We start from the raw sequence: 21423 nt of genomic DNA on the forward strand, positions 1-21423 counted from the left end.
CTTAAATTATAATGACATCTGGATCAGATTTTCCAGGGTCTTTTGTCTTCATTGAAAAGTGGAAGATCAAATAGTGTTTTAACAGCTGTTTGTTGGGCATGTTCTTAAAAGCTTGGAGGGAATATGTTTGACTAATCTATTCCCTGCCTCACTCATTCTCTCATATCCAAAGTTACAAATTTCCTTCCCTAAAGCAAACAGACAAAACAAATATCTGCTCTAAATGACACAAAAAAAGCCCTAAACAAATTATATCCACAATAAGTAAATCCTGACCTAACTGTTCATATAGCTTTATGCATATTTTAACTATTTTTCCTACTTAATTATATGCTTTTTTTAGCCTCTTCCACAATTATAATTATGAAAAAAATTATCACTGATAATTTACTCAGAAAGGAAATATTTGTGTAGCACAAAAACAGTGCCTTACAACCTCTGTTATCTTGCTCACTGGCTCATGAAGATTAACAAGCATTTTGCAATGTAGAGGCAAAAGACTGATAGCTGAAATTTCTGGTCAAAAATGGGAGGTTAGCTGCGACAAAAATAGTATTTAAATAAAAGTAAGTTCTCTCATAGGATTAATGCATCAGTAAGGTTAAGAGCTCACTTCAGTTGCTGCATATGATATGTAGTAATTTAATAGTTTTCAACATCGTTATTAGCAGTAACAAGTGCAAAATCCTATAGCTTTTCCAGCCTCAGAAACTGCTATCTGGAAGTGTTCCAAAGAAAGGGACAAATAAAGTATTTTTAAAGAATAACATTTCTATTTCACACAGTGAATTTGCTACCTTCTTACTCTGTAAATATTCATAACCTTAATAACTCTTTAAAAAAGAAATATAAAGCTGTTTACCTTGTTAGTCAAGTTCCTGGAGCTATCTGAAGCCAGTTAGAAATCACAGTAAATTCACCGCTTTTGGCTGCTAACCCCTGTGTTTGTTTCCTGTCCTCCTAAGAATTAGCAGCATATAAAACTGGAAGTACATACTAGTATTCCCAGATGTATTTCCATGCACACCTTATTAGCTATTGCTTCTAGTTTGACATTGTTTCAGAGTTTGGGCTTACCTCAGCTTTCTTGGATCTTCTTCTCTTTCTATTGGTCCCTGTTGTTAGACTGTAATAGCTTGAGTCGGGCTACAAGCCGTGTTCTAGGAATACAGCCTCATATATACGCATCAGTGCTTACAGCTTTTAACCCCTGAAACAGCTCAGGCACCTCAGCACCTAGGCAGGGAAAGAAGAAAAGCCTGGCCTTAATATCAACCAGCCACTGAGCTGAAGGCATTTGATTTTTTGTGTTCTATCAGATGAGGGGAGCTGGTCTAGATGAAACAGGTAGCCCAAAGTGTACATTTATTCAAGATTTTTGTTAGAAGATACTTTACACGCAAAGCTGACTTACATCATAACTCATTCTCATAATACCTGACTTGGCCACAAAGGATTAAAACCAGTGCCATCTGTTTCTACGGAAATATTTTATTTGATTTTTATTAAATGCAGATGCTGTCATGCCATTTAAAGACAAAATTCTTGATTAGGAGAAGAAGAGAGCAAATGCATTTGCTAAGATTTTTTTTAATATTTTCAGTTCTTTAAAGATTAAATCTTACCTTTTCCTTTTTGTTCAGAGAGATATTTACATGTATTTCTACAAAGTTATAATATTCCTCAGTGTCTCTTGCAATTTTCTTTCATCATTGATCTAAAGCAAACTCTTTGCAGCCAACTTGCTCTCCAAAGATAGCCACATATTTCTCACATTAAGTATTTTGGAAGATTTTGTTTTCCTTTTTAGACCAAACTTAAAGTAACAACTTCATATCAGAAAAACTATTCATGTTCAAAGCCAGAACAATGACATAAATATTTTAAGGGAAAAGTTAATGGAAAATATTGAAAACATATAATATATAGGAGTCCTTTAAATGATTTATATTAGTTTTAAAACTTAGTTGCATAATTATTTTAATTCAGTTTCATCTGTTTGATTTTAACCATCAAACCTATAACAACCTATTTCATAGTTTTTAATCCCTTGCTTCTTAAACTCAGAATGTGTCAAAAGAAGTTTAGAAGCAGAAAAGACCAAAAGTAGTCAAAAAAAGGAAAGCAAACCTTAAAAACATGGGCAGATTTCACTGACTTCAGTAAGGCTATAATGCTAAACACATCATAAATTTTTTTCTTTAGTTATGTTTGTGCCACCATGTTTCTTGTTTGTGAAAAATCCATCCTTACCATCAGTAATTTTTGCTTTTTTATGCACTTAAAAATAAAACAAGTGCTTAAGTGTTTCACTCTGCTAGCACTCCAGGCCATTCAACACCTTTTAAAGATTATCAGAGATTTCTTACAAAGCAGGTATAAAACTGATTCCTTCATGCGTACTAAATATTTTAATAATTTAAATTAGATTAAATTAATTTGCATCTATGCCTTAAACAAAGGTTCTAATTTTAAGCAGATGTACTAATTATAGGACAAAAGCCATAAAAAACCCCAATTTTCATTGTGGATTTCACTTTGAACACCTATAACTTAAAATGTTTAAGACTTGTACCTCCTGCAGCAGAGCTGGTACCCCACATTAGTGACAAGGATGCTTCTCAGATGGAGTCCACCCAAGGGAGATGGGGAGGGGCAGAGGCATCACTGTGTGAAATTTAAAATAGTTGTATGTCCAAATGTCCTCCATTTAAGGAGGCTTCACCATGAAAAGTGCATCTATGATTCTTGTAAACAGCAAGCAGTGCAGTATAAAACTGCTTTGTTTTTGTGCTAAATCTTCACAAAGTGTGAAGAGGGAATGTGGAAGCCTCTTTGCCACTAAAAAAAGAGCCGAGTCCATCCCGAATGTTGTACTGAAATTGCAAGTCCTCATGGCTGGTATCTGCTGTGACACACCTAAATGCATCTTGCCAGATGTTTACATTGAGCAACAACAAAAAAGATTAATTTATCTTTTGCTTCATGGTGGTCTGAATTTACCTGCTATTTTTACCTGCTAATTATGTCCAGATACTCATTATGTTATCACAGAAGTCCCTGGCAAAGGGACTTGCTGTTTACCTTGTGGCAGGCAGTGGTACTATTTGTATGAAATATTATTCAGCAAAGGGTCACAATCTGCCCTTTGTGGATTTTGAGGCCAGATATTTGGTCCTTACCAAACACACATTTCCATTCAAAGGAAGAGTCCTTCACTAGGAGAAGAATATAGCAAAATATATTTTCTAAGACTTTCTCAATAATGTGAATTTCCATTTCTTCTGATGAAAACAAAGCAGAAAAAAATGACAAGAAATGTCTTCAAAATCAAGAAGCAAGAGTGTTTATGACAGTCATACATATTTTCTTACACGCTCCCAAAAATTTTTGAAATATCTCTGTAGAGACAATGATCGCCTGGGTGTCTAGGCAGGCTTTGCAGAAAGCCTTCTTCCCATGGAGCCTTCAAGATTATGCACATCTCATGCATTTGTTGTGTTGAGTCCTTTGTCATCTGGTGTAAAATATTTCTTATTTAAAGGTTGCACTTTATGGTGATAAAGTTTTACAGGCTAATAAAAGACCACGGCCAAGATTTTCAAAAATGACTAATGGTTTGGGAGACTTTTTGTTTTGCAGATCCAACCTGAGACTCTTTCCAGAACCTTACTTTCAGTAAGAGCTAAGAATTTTGTGTTAATGAGGTAATTTTTAACTTGAGAAGCTGAGTGATCAAAGGCAAATATCAGTGAAACTCAAAGTGCTCCTGAGACCATGAACAATCTCTCAAAAAGTAACAGTATGAAAGGTATTTGCACAACAATAAAAGGAAGTGGATAAAAATATTACAGTAAAAATACTGTGGATACCCACCCTGAATTTTGGAGATAATTTCTAAGAGATACTCGTGGGTTTGTTCTAGTTTGAGAAAGATGTCTGAAGCTATTACAGGATTTTTACTGCACATGTCTCCTTTCAATCCACACTGTTAATCAAGAGAATTTGTATTAAAAAAGTATAAAAAAGTGAAGAGCATCAACAATTGCAGGGGGTAGTAACATCTCCTTGAGAGAAGTGATATACATGCTTGAAATTAAAACAGCTCACAACCTTGGGAAAGACTAGAAGAGTAAAAAAGACAGACCAGAAAGACCCTTTGGGAGGAGAAATGGACAACTGGGACTGCTGTTTGGAGCTGTTCTGTTTTAGCATCAGGGCTGCTGACAGTGAAAAAATGCATTGCTTTCTTTCAGTAATGGCTGCCATATGTCTAAGATTGAATTTGAAGCAGGTCTGTTAAGCATCAAGCATGTGTATAGTTCATCACCAGCCAACCCAGGAGTGTACTGCAAGCAGAGCTTACTCATTAGCCCGGTGCATTGCTCCATATAGCAAAGGCTGCAATCCAGGGTGCCTCAATTTGGGCAGTACTTCACTAAAAACCATGTGCCTTGCTCCACAGGACGATCAGTTCATCTGAAACAGGCTCTTGAATGTCTTCATGGTTACTAGAGAGAAGGTAGTGCTTCAAAAGCTGAAGACAGTAAGTCCAGTTTGTGTATCCTTCCTCCTATACTCCTAATGGTAGCTCCAGACACCTTCATGGGGTTGCTGACTTTTACTCAGGCTTCAGTCTGCCTCTTTCACTTCTGATAACAAGCATGTAGTGATCTCTCTCTTTCTGCATTGCTGCTCTGAGTTTTACCAAGAGTCAAAGAGACAAAACTTCTATTTCCAAACAGTTCCCTGACCACCAGACAGTGATATAGCTCAATTAATAATATCTGCTGCTCCTTTTAAAAAACAGCCAAAGGTCAGCAAGATCAAAGAGTCTAAAAGAAAGCAGATGACTGAGCCCTTCAGGCTAGCCCAAGGGACACTGCCGACAGATCAAAGGACTAGCCCAGATGTTCCAGACCCTGCTCCTATGGATGTATTTTACTCTACATCATTCCCAGTGAACAAAAGAAATTAAAACAAAACAGACTTAAGAGCAGGAATGCTGCACCTCTACTAGAAGTCTAGAATTACATGCTTAGACCTCGCAGTGGAAGAAATTGCATTTCTTATTTAATTAAGCATTTTTTGTGCATATGCAGGCAGCTGAAGTATAGGGAGTTTACGTGGGGAGTTTTCAGTTTAGATCAGAATACATTGGTTGAAGAAACCCTGGGGAACAGTTTGACTGGCTTGATTTGTTAAAAGGAGATGTCACCTGACCTCTTGTTTATATAGGATTTAGGAAGATAAGATTCCATTCGAAAAGTCTAGAAACAAAACTTTAGCAGTTTACTTTCTGCACAACTTCACTGCCTTATCAAAACTGTAGTGGGAACTGAGTAGCTTAGCTGAAAGTGATCATTGCAGAGCAACACATTTCAGAAAAGAACAACTATGGAAAAGGGCTCAGCTTTTATGGGAAATATATTGGTCTCCTGAATATGCTTCATTAAATAATTTTTTGGCACTCTGTTCACTTTCTCTCTGGTTTGAACTCTTTACCACAGTGACACCAAAAAGGTTCCATGACACAATGCCAAAATCTGGTATTTGTCTTGGCTTGCTAGGTTTACTTTAACTACTATGAAAATGTTACTGTCAATCTCTTACTTTACTTTTTTTTCATGATTTCAACAACTTCAACACTAACAAATCTATCCCACCCTGGGACTCTATTTTTAAAATGCTAACTGTATCTCAAATTAAAATACCTAACATGCATTTATCAGTGACACACATATTGAGTTGCTGGGACAACGTGTAGCTATTTAGATAATTTATATTTTCCAGACAAGTAATGGTAAATGAAAATATGAATTAGTGATCTGATGCCCATTCTGTAAACCTGCAGAAGTTTTGAACCATAGACCATCAAGGATTAAATATCTGAGATGACATCAGGATAGTGAAAACAAACTGGCTTTACTATCCTTTAATTATGTCCTTATCCTTAATTTTTGTTAACTTCTGTTTTCTTATTTTCTTCTTTTGTTAAAGAAGTCCAAAAATATTTTAATTCATCTTCATTTTAGATCCCAACAGTAAGACAATAGATTTCAAGAAGTTTAAACTCACACAAAGTTCTGTCCTCTAAAATGAGTGACAAGCATTGCATAAAAGAGAATGCCCACAACTTAATGAAAAAAATATTTTGTTCCCTTTACAGTAATGATCTGCTACAGTGATTTTGCCACATGACAAATTCAAGGTTCGGGGCTTTTTTAATATTTAGAAAGAAATGCCAAATGGCATACCTATATGAAAACTCAGCTCTTATTTTCCATTAATTGTAGTAATTTTTGCTCTAATTTTTAATGCAGATACTCTTGGGAAATACTGAAATTAAACATTAGACTATGTGATTTTTATTTTCTTAAATTACGATATCAGTCATCGCTTTCAAGATCTGGCATTTCCCAAAGCACTTGAGTTTTCTTCCAGAGTCCCAACTTCAAGCTCAAATCTCTCTCACCATGACTACTCCAGTCACTGATTATCCTTTCAGATGGAACATGTTGAAACTAAGTCTTTATTGTGTAGATGAAATTCCTCAATTCCCAGCACTTTGATGCAAACTGACACCACCTTTTTCTCTGAAGACAGCTCTGGAACCCAGCTCCAGGGAGAATTCATCACCCATCCCTGTCCAAGCACCATGCAGATCTCCACAGCCCTAAATAATGATCTAAATCACCCTAAATAATCAAAGGGGTGTTCTTCAACACTACCTGCCCTTTTCTTAGATTATTCCATGATCTTCATGGTGGCAGCTGGGAATCCCAGCAGTAAATGCCTAGCTCCCTTCTGCATTTTCTGTGTAATACATACCTCAGCTCAAGGCTGTGATTTCCATTAGGAACACACACCTTTCCTTCTTCTGAATTGAGGGTGGGAATAATAATATTGCAGGGGATGGTTCTTCTTATCCAAACTTAAGAACCTGTACAAAAAAAAAAAAAATCATTTTTATACACGGGTAATCACAAATTCTTCTTCAAATCAATGCAGCATTGCACATAGTTTTGAAAACTTACTGGTCTTACTGTTTATTTTTTTGACAGCAAAATGATGAAATCTAGAAGTGAAGTTCAGTAAACTTTTGTTCATGCAGTTTAGAAACCAGCGTGTGTAGTAAGATGGATGGCAAAATCACATGACATGATGCTGGAAAGATGATGGCATTAGGAATTTTGATAGACTTGTGTATCTTCAAGACAGCTTATTATTAAATTGGTTTATAACTTACGAAATTTATAAAGACTTCCAATACTTCTGTCTGAAATATTTTGCATGTTTCAATGAAAGTGTTATCATCAACGGAAATATATTTTTACAAGTATTTTTTAATGGGTTCCAAAGTGTCTTCATAGTTATTTGAATATGTGCTCTGTTCAGGTTGACCAAATACCATGACAGACTCATATGCATTGCCCCACACTGTGATTCACAGAGCAAAGACAAAACTGCTTTTTTTTTGCACAGTGCAGGAGCTTTCCTCTCCTTCAGAAGTCAGGTGCATTTGACCAAATCTTTGTTTCTACATTGTCATATAGACAACATAAATAATATTTCTCTTCTCATGTATTTACCTAATTTCTTCACTTCCTTCTTAATTAGAATTTATTTTCTGCTTCTCTTTAATAATTTCAGAATTAAAAGGTAGCTGTAGCAGAGATGTGCCACATAAGAAGAATTAGAAGAATTATACTTTTAAAAAGAAATTTTTATAGTAATCAAAACTTGTTAAAATATTGTGTTATTTGATCTGTAGATTAAAAATTCAAATTATGAAAATGAAGATGATTCACCTCTTAAAACAAGTAGAAGGGGTTTCACCCACAAAGCAACATGTTTATAGCACTAAAGAGTAGCAATATGTACATTTTAGCCCATAATCACAATCTTATTTCAGAACAGTGTGATAAAAAGTCCTACAGCCTCTAAAGCTGCTTTTCTTTACATAATGAAGTGATAATTTGCCCTGGTACTTGAACCTGACCTTTCTGCCTTCAAGGTGAGTGTCCTAAAGTGCAGCTACCACTCTTTTCTTTCTTACTTCAACTGATGCTGGACTTTTCAGACTAAGTAGAAAAGAGAGTTATTTCTGTGTGAAAGCCTTAAGGCCTACAATTAAGTTCTTTTTCTTATGGATGGAAAGCCTTTTAACCAATATCAGAATCTGAAAAAAAATCATAACCAAAATGTCCTCCATGAGCACCCTGTCCATTAGGATGCTGGCATGTTTTTTAGTGCTGTCCCACATGGGAGAGTAAGAAGGGATGGATCTCTGATTTCACTGCCACTACTCAGTAAATCACAAGTGTTAAGATGGGAGCAGATTGGCACAAGCCAGCAAAGGTATCAAAAGAAAGATTCCACAGTTCCTGCCTATGGAATCTATATCCAAATGTCAGCTAAGTTAAGGTTTTGTGAGTATCATAGGAGTTGGAATTATGGACTGGAACCTGAAACAAGAAATTTTCCACATGAATTTCATGCTAAACTCTTCAGCTGTAGAACTGGTTAGTAAAACTGATATTTTTCCCCATTGGTTACTAGTATTCTTAGAATCACAGATTGACAGAAGTTATAAATAAGTTTGAAGAAACATCTGAAGGTTGTTTAGTTCAACCTCCTTCTAAAACTAAGACTAGCTTCAAAGACAAATCTGTCCCATGCACGTAATGAAAATTTCTGAGGACACAGAGTCCACAGCTTCCTTGGGCAATCTGTGACAGTACTTTATGAACTCACTGTGAAGAATTTTTTATATGTCCAGCTGAAATTTCTCCTTCTGGAACTTTCTCTTTGCCACCATTCCCTTTTACCGTGCATCCTGACACTGGGCACTTTTTCTGTATCACTCTTTTAGGCAGTGGCAGACTGCAGTAAGACATGGACTGAGACATATGGTATATTCAGAGAGGCTAAGGGGAGCACCTTGGCATTACCTGGAAAGAAGAAGGTTGAAGGATGTCCTCTTAACAGGTTCTACTCTATCATGAGTTGGACTGTTCTCAGTCTCACTGTTCACACTCTTTCATTTTGCATAAATGTAATCAGTGTACTGAAGCAAGCTGAAAAGAATAATACTTTTCTGTTGTGTTGTTAGATTTCAGCAATCAGCTGGCATATCTCATCAGTTTGTGCTCTAGAAGTCTTAGTGTTTAGTATATTTTTACATGAAGGGAACAGTTGGGTTGAAAGCTCTCTGGGAATGGTTAAATACCATTTCTCATTCAATTTTCTTTTCTTTGGGGTGTTTTGCATGCACTTCCTTCTTCTTTTTCTGTGTAACAATGCCTAGGTGCTATTCCACAGTGATTCCCACCCTGATGTGTTCAGAAAGCCCCAGATTTACACTTCATTCTGCAATGAAAACTCTAGCCAACTTGTAACAAATTTTACTGTCAATCCTTCCTGTACATGGGTAAAAAAGAAGCAACATTTATGAATTCCAAAATGAAGAAAAAAAGGAGGGAAATATTTCTATTGTTTTCTGAATCTCTCCTTTTGTTTTAGTCCCGGGTTTCTTTGTGAACTGTGTTTTGATTTTGAACATCTGGAACTGGCAACATGCCGACTAAATGGTTTGGTATGAATTGGTTTGGGGTTTTTTTCAGAGGTGATAGTTTCTGCTTTTGCTATAGAAACTAGCAAAGTTTCTGTTTGAGTGTTTAATAGTCTAGTAGTTGAAAATAAAACAGTACCCATGGGATGATCTGTACTTGCAAGCAAGCCACTTACAGCTCTCAGTTACTAACACATCTATTTTAGTGTGTTCCAAGATGCTGACAGTATTTGGACTATTTTAGTCCTGGGTGGAACATACTACCATGTCTTTACCATGTGTAGATGCATTTTACTCACCACCTGTGGTTTCTGACAGATTTCACTGTTCTTTTGACAATATTGAAACACTAGTTTGCACGTTTTCATAGTGCCATGATTCCCATACAGCAAACTTCATAAGGCATCGATTTATTGGCCAATGCAAGTGTAGGGGCACATGTTAAATTATGTGTACAAACATATTGAAACATCAAAGTAGAGAAAACAGTTTATTTAGCCTTACAATAATTTTTATAATGATAGAATAGCTTAGATTGTCTTGTCCTAACCTGTTTTTTTTTCATTTTATAAAAGAAAGAAGCATAGTTGTCAATGATATGGACAAAAGGACATTATTTGATATGTTTTATTTTCTAAAGTCTGGTTAAAAATAGCATGCAAGTAATTGAATAAAAATATTTGTATATATGATTTATTTTGAAATAACAATTATACCAACAATGAATAAAAATCTTACCATGACAGTTAAATGAAAGTATGACAAAAAGAAGAGTAAACAATTATTTAACCTGAATATTTTTTCCTCATTATCTTTCATGTATTCCATTAATATAACAATGTCATATGCTCTGAACACATATTTTCACAAATTTTAAATTGTTTGTATATTGTTAAATAATTTTTTCCTTTGCAATGGGTAACAATATATAAAAGGCATGATGATTAGGAAAGTTGGACAGGAATCTTGTATGGACACAGGCCAGCCCATACTTCTCACTATAACTCACAATGAATCCCACCTAACTTCCCTGTGAGTCTGGAACCTGCTGGCATGTATTGCATGCATGAATATAGATTTTTATGAAGTTGAATCTTTTAAATCAACTCATTTAGCCAGATAAAGAAATATTTTGCATCAGATTTAGTAATTCTTGTGCTTTCTAAATAGAACCATTTGTAAAAATATGCACACGTTCCCTTAAATTTGCCAAGTCCTTGCTAAATGTTCACAAACAGAACGGATAATATGCAGATTGACACTTGCTTTAAGGCATACCCTAATTTTAAAGCACTACCATGGTGTGTTACTCCTGCAGTAAGTGCCCCTGGGAGGGAGCTGGGCGATCCCGGGTGTCTCACTCCAGAGAGATCTCGGCGGCCACGCGCAGGCAGTTGTACATCTCCTGCGGCAGGTCAGCCCGCGTCAGGTTGTTGCCGTCCAGGCGCAGGTGTGTGATCTTGGAGTAGGTCGTCGGTCCAACCACCTTACAGAAGCTGCTCAGTGGGAACTCTGAAGCAAAGAGAACAGAAATAAGAGGAAAACATTAATAATTAGGACAAACCCATTATTTTTCTGCTTTTTTTTTTTTTGGATTTCAGTTGAAAATTGTGACCTTAATTCATTATACTATTTTTAGTATTTTGCATTTACACTGATGTAAATCTCTGTAAATTTATTGGAACTTGAGGGACTTGTGTTGGGAGAGGTTCTTTCTGTTAGTTGTGAGAGGAATTTAAAGACTGAGTTTTTCAAATGCCATTTTCTTCCAGTACAAGTTTGACTTTTAGACTTCAGATTTTATATAGAGGTCTAATCTGGCATTTAGATAAAAGGAAAAAAACAATCTTAAAAAAACCCCTAGAGATGCAAAGAGAGGAATCAGCCAGTTTATGTACATTACAATGGAAGGGTAAAAACTGTTTTATAAGATATTGAAGTTTCTGGAGAAATTGAAATCATGATACAGCTTTGCCCTAAAGAACAGGCAGCCCAATTGGTGTCTGTGTATTTTGTATGTATTTATATGTGCCATTTTGATTTACCTGTTTCAGAATTAAATTTGGGTCTAGGTTGGAGAAGAGCTTTACATTTAAACTGTGCAGTTGAACCTTTCCACATCAGAATTAGGTGAGTATGAATAAGGAAATTACTGATAAAATATATATATATATATTTATTGTAATTTATATATCATGTTATTTATGGTTCTCTATTCAGTTGGGGGATTATTTTGTTCACATAACATCAGATAGACCTTGAACAGAAATTTGCCTTGTGTCCTATGATCAATATTAACTGTAAGGTAAAAATTACATTAATTACTGAAGTTCTCTGCTCAGTATGAAGAGCACACCCCCAACCTCTTTATAGACTTCTTTCATGCAGAGAAGGTCAATCCTCAGGAGAGAACGTATGTGAATAAATCTGATGTCGCCTGCATGCCACATTGTGTAATTTTGCAAAGAGAGTCTTCATTCACTGTTTCCTTTAAGTCAGACAGAGGATTAATCTATTGAAAAGCTCTACAAGTACTAAAGAAACAGTCTGAGAGACTTGTTCTTCTTCAGAGCACTGACTTTGGATGAATTCACACAGAAAATACTTTAAAAGGTTAAAGGGACTCCTTCAATGAACCCATCCATCTCGTAATTTCTGAGACATCAAGGTAGTATTATCAAAATCAAATGCCATTTGATTTACCTTTCATAGGCCACCTTTATGTATCTTTTCTATATGGCTACTTAACTGATCAAAGTATGATCAAATTGTAATACTAAAGAAAGTGGAGGAAGTACCTTTCTTACCTTTTCATAAACTTTTGGATTAACATTCTTCTAATTGGATTCTTCCAGGACATGCTTTAATAATAATAATTTTCTATCACTAATGAAACATGGCTTTTGTATACTAAGTATAAAGCTGTACAAGGAGCTCTTTAGAGCATAAGAGCTTAGGTAATATTTTGGACAGAGATATGATGTTAAGAGTGGGTAAAGACTCAAGTACCATCAACAAAATAAGTTGTTTTGAGTAGGAGTTAAGGAAATATAATTTAAAAGTCAGATCTTTATCACCAATTTGATTAAAGCAAATTAAAGCAATTTCCTAAATTTTGTGTAGAGTGCAGCCTTCTTTTGGAAGGGTGAAAGGTGAATGACATCCTTTGGGCAGTCCATGTTGTAATACAGTAAAATTTTAAGACTTCAGACCAATTCTGATACTCTTCTGGTTCAGAATGTACCAGCAGAAGCAAACTGATAATTCTTGTTCATTAAGATCATATGATCAGAGAGATTTTTATAGGATTATGTCTGGGTGAAATTTTGCTGAATAAAAACATAAATTCCTGAGATTTTAGCTCATTTTCTTGGGCTATAGGCTATGTCATTGACTATTTAGTTCCAGTTTTCTTCAGATAACTTGGATTTAATTTGTAAAGTTTAAAATAAACATGAATTCTAATATCAATTTTTTCCCATCTTCTTGTCCTTCAGGAATGACATAGTAAGTACATTTTTGCTGATGACAAACATTAAAAAACTTTATAAATTTAAATTTTAGGGGTTTTTTTCATATTGTTACTTTTGAGCATAATATTTGATTGCAAAAGAAGATTTGCTTATACAAGCTGGATAGATGGTTAACTACTCAAAGAACATAAACTTCATACATGTAAATCACAAAATTTAACTGTGATAACAAAACTCTGATGTGTGCTGAGTGTTTATGAGACTAAAACCACCTGGGAAGTGGATGGAGATCTTGGCCTCACGTAAGTCAAATGAACTCACTCCTGGACCTCAGTGGGATTTTGTTCCAATATTTGGTCCACACCTTTTATATGTGGGTATCAATTTTTTATACTCTTCATACAATTTTCAGTTGTTAAAAACATATTAAAAATGTTTCATTTTAATTGCAGTCTCTACTAGCAGAAAATAAGACCAGTGGTTCTTGTGAGTGCACTTGATGAGCTGTTACCTGTATGATCTGTATGGGAATTGCAATCCTTTAGACTGGACTACTGTGGCATCAAATATCTCTGTAGTTTACTTCTCTTTTGTTACACTTATTCATGTTGCAGGTGAAAAAATGTCTTCCTGAATTTATAAAATTCAGGTTCAGAGCTAGTGTAGCTGGAATTTTTTCCCACATATTTTCCCAACACAGAAATCTTGCATAAGCCAGACACTGAGAGAATAAATATTGGATGAAAGCTGGATTTTCATCTAAGAGTACACGGGGCAATCCTAACAGGATCTGAAGTTCCATAGTCTCTATTGTTGGTCTGTTGTCCACTAATCACATGTGAAACATTTTTAGATAGGCCATGTTAAAAAACTCCTTTGGGAATTGTTGGAGTGAACCAGATAAAAGACCATAAAGCACCTCCACAATTTGGTATGTAGTCTCTTAATTGTCCTCTGGCACATTTTCATATTTCCCCTTTCATACTCCATTTATGTGGAGTAACCCCGTTACTTCCTGGTGTTTCATGTGGAAGCAACAATTTCCTCATTAATCCCTTACAAGTACAGATGAAATATGGAGAAGGCCATTTTTGGACCTTCTTCTTGTTTCACTGAAACTCTTTGGTTCTTGGGTTTTTTTTTTCCATCCTGCAGAGTTTCTTTTTGCCTTGAGAAGTCTGTAACACAAGTCTCCGTGTCTGTGTGTGTGTGTATATAATAATAATGGCATCTTAAAGGCATTTCAGTTTAGAAACTACAGTTTAGGTTTGAGCTGTGGAGAAAGTGAAAGCTTTTCTAAATCTTCCATGGTCCTATTTTAGCTTGGAAATCCAATGAGCACCAAGTACAGTAGATAAAAGTGTAGATTTGACACCTACGATCAATATAATGGATGTGCTTCAATTTATTAGAAATCAGAGGAGCTACTCTGAATTTGATTTCTCAACAGTTTGCTATCTGCTTCACCCACTGCTTCTTGTAACAGCACATACTAAGGCATAGCCAATTCTGCTACATATTTTGATGTGTTTGTTTTATTCATCAGTTCTTGTTCAAAAAACAGTCACTCAATAAGGGTATTTCTCAAACAGATTATTTTTTATGAATGACAATGCACAATAATTGTAACAAGTCCATGGTGAAACTCATGGACAGTAATTTAGAGAAATATTCTTCCAGTAATATCAACAAAGCTAGAACCAGATTATTCTTTCTTAGACAAATATAAATGTTAACTGCAAGCTTTAAGGTACATGAGGAAAGGGAAACATAACAAGTTAAGAACTCTGGAGAAATATCTTTATGTTAGGTATCAGTATAATGAAAACTTCAAACTAAGTAAGCATGAACTGAAAGATTATATCTTTTGTGTATTTGAGGACAAATTATCATTACTCCTTAGACAGAAGTCTCTCACAGCATAGGGGTACCATAGGCCATCACATGGAATGGAAGCTGGCCTAATTTACTTTCATAAATCACTGGTACATCATAACAATTTATTAAACAAATGAACTGGTCATTGTTTGGTTTGAGGCTTAAATAATCACAGATCAATTAATTCAATTTCCCAAAAGACTAAGCACTCACAGCTGTAGGTCAGGTGTCATGAATGGTGAAATCCAAGGGCTTTGTTTGCCCTGTATTAATGATTATTTATAATTAATTTTTATGCCACATTGTCAATCAGCATCTTAGGGAACTATATATTATGCCTGTAAATTGATTCTTGAAGTCTGCTAGTCTGCTAGATTTTATTATAAAGAAAAAAAAAAGGAAATCATAATTCTGTTGCATCAGTCCACAGGGTAGCAATGATAGTGTAGCAGTAGCTGGTGAACATCCACTCCCCACACCATCCCCCTGAAAATGCAGCTTGCCCTGAAAAGCTAAAATTGTTGTCATAGTCCCTGACCCTGATGTCCTTGGAAAAGTGAATAGCAGCCAAGCTTGGTACCTGGTTATCTTGCAGAAGGCTCAGATCATTCTAAGTAGGGGAAAGCGCTTATATCTCATGAGAAGTTAAAAATCATAATTTTTAGCTATTTTAGGAGTGGCAGAGTATCTGGTAGAGTTCCACAGGTTGCTGTATGTAGTGCCTTGGGTGGGAACTATTAACTCATTGTTTTCCCTCATCAAAACAAGAAACTGAGATGCACTAGAAAAAAAAAAAGCCACTGAGAAAAATGAAACATAGTAAATACAAAACATTTCAAAATATCTTGCCCTAAATCTGGTAAGGTCTGCACTAAAAATGTTTGGTTTTAAAGGCTACGTCTCCATGGGGTTAGCTATGTATGGAGTAGCTAACACTGATCCTCTTAATCCTTGATGGATGCAAGCAGGCAAACAGAAGGGAGGATTTTGTGGTTTACAGCAAGCTTTATATCAACAAGCAAGATGATGTAAATCCTCCTGAAGAACGACAGTCATACTTGGAATATCTCCCTCTCCATCAGGGACTACCACTGATGGAGGTGCAGCTGGGGAACTTCTGGCATGGTGGTGAGGTCTCTCCAGCCCTGCAACACCTCCTTGTCAGCCCAGGAAGGGGACAGCCTTGTGAAAGCCCTGTCTCTGCAGAAACCTTCATGGTCTCGTGCAAGGTGTGGCGTTTCTTGATATCACAAGGAACATTTTTCAGATTATAAATGAATGGAGACAAACTTGCCACCTGATCATATGATGTGCAAAATGGGAATGAAAAGAAAGAACAGGGGTAGCTCTTTGGATTTCTAGAGAGGTTTGGAGGGATACTGCATGAGGCAAGGGAGGAAAGAAACAAATGCAGTTACTTTGATGTATCTGTTTCAGTGCATCTTGTGCCTGCTATCTCATGAATTTGATTTTTCTCCCCTTGTCCTCCCTCCAGCATTTTGTTGCCAGGTCCTGAAAGGTTACCGTAGTCATATCCTCCCCTGACATCTCTATTTTTTGTTAACTTAAGAATTCTGAACATCTTTTTGCACTGATGAAACTTTTCATTTTTTTCCTGAATGGTACAAGACAACTTCATTGGCTTCTATGTAGTTACTCCAATTTACAAAAGATGAGAGTTTGAGGAAAAAATCCACTTTAGCATGAAAGCATAAATTTCTCATTTTAAGGATATATTGAGTGGCTATTCAGTAAATATCTGTCTTTTAACATGACAACTGTTAGGTAAATGTCAGTGTGCTAACAGTCTAAACAGTACTATTTTTTCAGACTGGCTCATGTGTTATTTCAGATACTTGCATTGGCCATCAGGATCTAGTCTGTGGTAAACACTAATGAATATGTGCAAATTTAACTTACTGTTAATTTTGTTGACTTGGAGGTAGAAGTTTTCCAGGTTCTCACTGACAATTGGAATGCTCTTCAGCTGATTGAAGGAGAGATCCAACTCAACTAGGGATGTGATGTTGAAGACATTACCTGGTATTCCAGAATCTGTTAATTTATTGTGGGATAAGCGTAAATATTGTAGGGCTTTAAAACCTTGGAAGTACTCATCAGGAACATTGGAAATCTGGTTATTATCAAAATACAGCATGAGCAGGGAGTGAGGCAGTCCTGTTGGTAGCTTTGTAAGTTGATTGAAGCTTAAGTCAAGATACAAAAGTGAATTCAGGCCTTTAAAAGCCCCAGAAATAGAATCTGCTTTCAGCTGGTTGTTCTGGAGGTGAATGACAGTCAGATTCATCAGCCCCTCAAATGCACCAGGACTGACTTTTGTGATCTTGTTGTGACTTAATTGCAAGTCATCTAGAGTTTTGGGAAGTGGTCCAACAGCTTCTGTCAAATTGTTGTAGTTAATGTGAAGTTTCTTCAGGTTCTTTAGTTTAGAAAAGACTCTTCCCTTAATTTTTGAATTTTCCAGATGGTTGTGATCCAGGATCAGCCACTGAAGGTCTGTTACATTGTCAAATGCATTCTCTTCAATTCCCTCAATCATATTGTTTCGGAGATAAAGGTATTTAATTCCACTTGGTACAATTGGAATGGTTTTCAGCTTAAGATTGTCACAATACATGGCAGTAGGGTAGCTTAAAGGACAATTACATTCTGGGGCACAGACTGCTGCAGATGGCCCGAAAGGATCATAGCCATAATCATCTCCAGGACCGTAGTCATACTGGCAAAAAATGCCACTAATCAACAGCAGAAAGACAGCTAGGAAATTTAGAGTCATCTTTCTAATGTGTCCTGTTCCTGTATGATGAAAGGGAATAAACAGGATATAACTTTAGTTTTTTTATCTCTCTCAGCAATATTTGAAATTTTACCACATAAAGTTTATATTTAAAAACTAATTATGGTTCCTATTTAAAGTTTTTAATTAAGAGAAAAATATATTGGGTTGTTAGTATTACATTGTTAATACTATATTACTGCCTCTGTCTTGTATAATCTTCCTTTGCAACGCAAAATTGCTGGCCATTTTGCTGTTGTAAGTAAAACTTTTTTTATATCTTTCTGCATTCATTGATTAAGTCACAAGAAAGAATGAAGTACAAGGTTTTTAAACTTGCCACAGAAGTTTTCAGTTTTGCTGAAGGCCACATTCAGAGACAGTTCCACCATTTAAATTCTACCAAGCATTCCATGTGCTGAATTGTCTCATTTCTAAACATGTGGCTATTTGACTTAAGATTGAAAGAGACAGGGAAGTTAAAACTGAGGGTAATGCTCTCAAGCATAGTGGGTTGTTAAGATGTGTGTGGCTTGAAAGCTCTTTTTCTCATGGATTATGCTCTGTAAAGCATGGGACACTAAGTTTCATAGTCACACAAAGAACAAACTAATAGGAATATAAAGTGTATTATCTTTAACATGCCAAACAACCGGTATTGCATATGTGTGTAGTGGATCTGAAATGACTGAATCTGACAGTGGACCTGAAATGACTGAATTTCAGATAGTGAAAATGTTCTTGCAAATTCTCTATACAACAAAGGTGTTGGTTACATTTTATGCCACTTCTAATTTAACTGAACAATAAAACACTGGCTTTACATAGTTAGTTTTTCAGTTCACATACAGCAAGAGGATATTTGGTGTCCTTGGAGGTGTTTGTGATTCAGTATACATGGGGTCCCTTAACTCTTTAAGGCCATAGCTTTCTCATCAGGTACTCCACAAGATGTCAATTAATCTGTGAAGACTAGTATCTTGTTTATACCTCTACCTGGATAGACAGATGTTCTGCTGGAAAAGTAGGTCTAGAATCAATAAAGTCAGTGAGCTTTGATTTTCACTAGGAAAAGACAAGGCTCCAAGTACTCAACTACTGTTCAGAGACTGAGAGGATTAAGAAAATCCTTAAAACCTTTTTTTTTTCTCAAGGAATTTCAGAAAGTATGTGAAGCCTGTAAACAGACCACAAGGCATTGATCTCAGATCTGGGCAATTTTCCAGCAGAGTAAGTTAGTCTTGCTATTGGAATTGTTACACAGAGGACTTAATGTTAAAATGCAGGGCCATAGCTACAAAATTTTCTCTAATTCTAAATGTCTTTCCTTCTATTGACTTCTTAAAAGCCATAAAATATTCTAGTGAGATAACAATCTCATTTAAAGCATCTCTAGGCAGGGTCTATTGATCTCATGCAGTACAGCACAAAGAATTTTTTAAAAATGTTCTTATGTTATCTCTACTCAATAACCCATGAAGTCCTACTGCTAGATATTAAGCTGCTGTCCCCTGGAAAAGAAATCCGATTGCATATCATCTCCATGGTGTTGGTCCCATCACATTTACCTAATTACAAGCCCTCGGATAATCACTGAAATATTAGTTGTCAGTGTAATTTTCTTTGCCTGTCTTTCATTACTGCATGAGAACATGCAACATGAACATGAGCTAGACCTTTAGTCCCCTGCTGGTATAAATAAGTACAGCTCATCTGAAAGCAAAGACTGCAGTAACACAATTCATCTCAAAATCCAGTCCTATTTAGGTACTAAACATCAAATAAAGGAAATCAAATACTTCTGTATTCAAAGTATAAAAAGAGTAATGAACTCCTTGGACTACACTCTTTAGCCTTATGGTGACATTTTTTACACACCTCTTTAATTTTATAGTTTTAAAATAACATAGACATTTTAAATTAAAACTCTTTTTTTTTTTGGTTTCAAATTATATTTGTAATGCTAAGTTGCATTATTGATATCATAGTCCTGCAGTCCTTTAAATAGAGGAAAAATTTTACTGCTCTGCAGAACCCTTCAAGTAACTAAAAATGTTAGATGGCAAGTGTTTTGAATTAATTTATCAAAACGTTTTAGAATTTATGTGACAATTCAATAGTTCAGGGGCATATGGGCCTGTGTGCAACACAAAATTGCAAAGTAAATGGGAAATTTATTTAGCTTGTTTTATTAATGCATTTCTCATTCAGGTTTGTGAATGTCTCACTGTCAGAAGTGTAAAAGGTTAATAGATCATGTTTGTTTGTTGCAATGAGCTACACGAATCCAAAATATAAAATCAGAAAACATTCTTAGATGCTTATATTACAACATAAACATGCTTTAATTAATTGCCTGTGCCTGTTCTAAGCAGTTGTCCTGCAAAATACCTGTGAAAATATTTGTGAAGTTGCCCAGGCAACTTGCCAAAACATACTAAATGATAAATCCATAATTTTGGGAAAACGCTTGCTACATTAATGTAGAAATACTATTTGAATTATGTTTGACCTTGTTTATATTTCCTCAATCATTAATTGATTATGAAACAGAATAAATCTAAAATTAACAGTCAGTCAACCTTAATTCTGTAGTTTAACTTCTTAAATTAAGTTTATAAAAGACTATCTTTTTAAAGATTCACTAGTATATTTAAAATGAGCTTTAAAATTAATTAGAATTTTTAAAATATCTACTGTTTCCCTCTCACTGTTTATGTGATTATTTAAATATCAGGATACATTGTCTTTTTGTAGAATGGAGCAAAATGATTTAGCAAATGGGGTTTACAAAACTCCCATTAATATTATGAATGAAAAAGTAAACAGTGAGTACTCTTACACACTTCTTTGTACTGTGTATCAAATCTTATTCCGATGTAGAACAAAACAGACTGTGAAAAATTGCAACACTGATGTACAAAGTATGTGAAGCTGTTTTAAGGAAACTGAGAAAGTGAATCGACAGTGAAACTGTTAATTTGTGCTCAATTTACAAATTGGCAAACTTATCCTGTCATGTTTTCATGTTCCCATTACAGCTACATTTAAACAGCTGAACATTACGGTTAAAGCATGCAGCAGCACTTACCTTACTGCCTTCAAGCTGCTTTCCTTAATTCCCAGAGCAGATGCAATAAGAGGCTGTATCGACCAATATATGCTCTAAACAGTGTCAGGAGGTAAAAGTCTGCCAGATCCTCTGTGTTACAAGAGGGAAAAAAAAAAAAAAAGCCCTAGTCACGCTGTTCTCTGAAGCTGCTATGTCATCATGGTGATCTTGTGGTGTGGCATGTACAAAAATGCAGCTCTTTAATGAAGTGCAGGTGGATACCATATTTTGTACAAGGACAACCCATCTGTTCCTCCTGTGGGATCAGAGAATGATATTTCACAAACCTGAGAAAGTTAAAAAGCCACAGGTTTATACAAGATTTTTTTTTGTATTTCAGAGGGAAAATACGTTATATTGTAAAATAAATTGCAAACAGGCTTTTGTTTTCCAACTTATTTTATATTGCTAGACATGAGCTAACACATAGCACTCAGACCTCAATGCTGCTGTTCTTCTTCAGCCAAGTGACTCATTCATTTTTCTGCCTATTTCTTTAACTGTCTTATGACCACAGTAAAATATCCTTAGTGAAAACTTTAGCCTAAGGATCAGATTCAAAATTGTCTTTGAATCATGCCCTTTTCCA

At 35.5% G+C, this 21423-nt stretch overlaps 1 protein-coding gene across 1 annotated transcript; it reads right to left on the minus strand.

Moving 5' to 3' along the window:
- Nucleotides 1–10051: 10051 nt before the first annotated feature.
- On the minus strand, nucleotides 10052–20937 carry LUM (lumican). The gene is made up of 3 exons (XM_036401404.2): nucleotides 20814–20937; nucleotides 16846–17742; nucleotides 10052–11086 (listed from the first exon to the last, which is right to left on the minus strand). The coding sequence occupies exons 2-3, from the start codon at nucleotides 17720–17722 to the stop codon at nucleotides 10932–10934; spliced, it is 1032 nt and encodes a 343-aa protein (XP_036257297.1). The 5' UTR covers nucleotides 17723–17742; nucleotides 20814–20937; the 3' UTR covers nucleotides 10052–10931.
- Nucleotides 20938–21423: the final 486 nt, after the last annotated feature.

This window comes from Molothrus ater, chromosome 5 (genome assembly GCF_012460135.2).
Source record: "Molothrus ater isolate BHLD 08-10-18 breed brown headed cowbird chromosome 5, BPBGC_Mater_1.1, whole genome shotgun sequence".
Classification (NCBI taxonomy): Eukaryota; Metazoa; Chordata; class Aves; order Passeriformes; family Icteridae; genus Molothrus; species Molothrus ater.

What these genes read in the sequence shown, in the direction of transcription:
- LUM (XM_036401404.2), bottom strand. Translation starts at nt 17,722, where the DNA reads ATGACTCTAAATTTCCTAGCTGTCTTTCTGCTGTTGATTAGTGGCATT. An exon ending in CCAAGTCAACAAAATTAACA is followed by an intron (nt 11,087 to 16,845) that starts GTAAGTTAAATT and finishes TCTTTGCTTCAG; the next exon opens with AGTTCCCACTGAGCAGCTTC.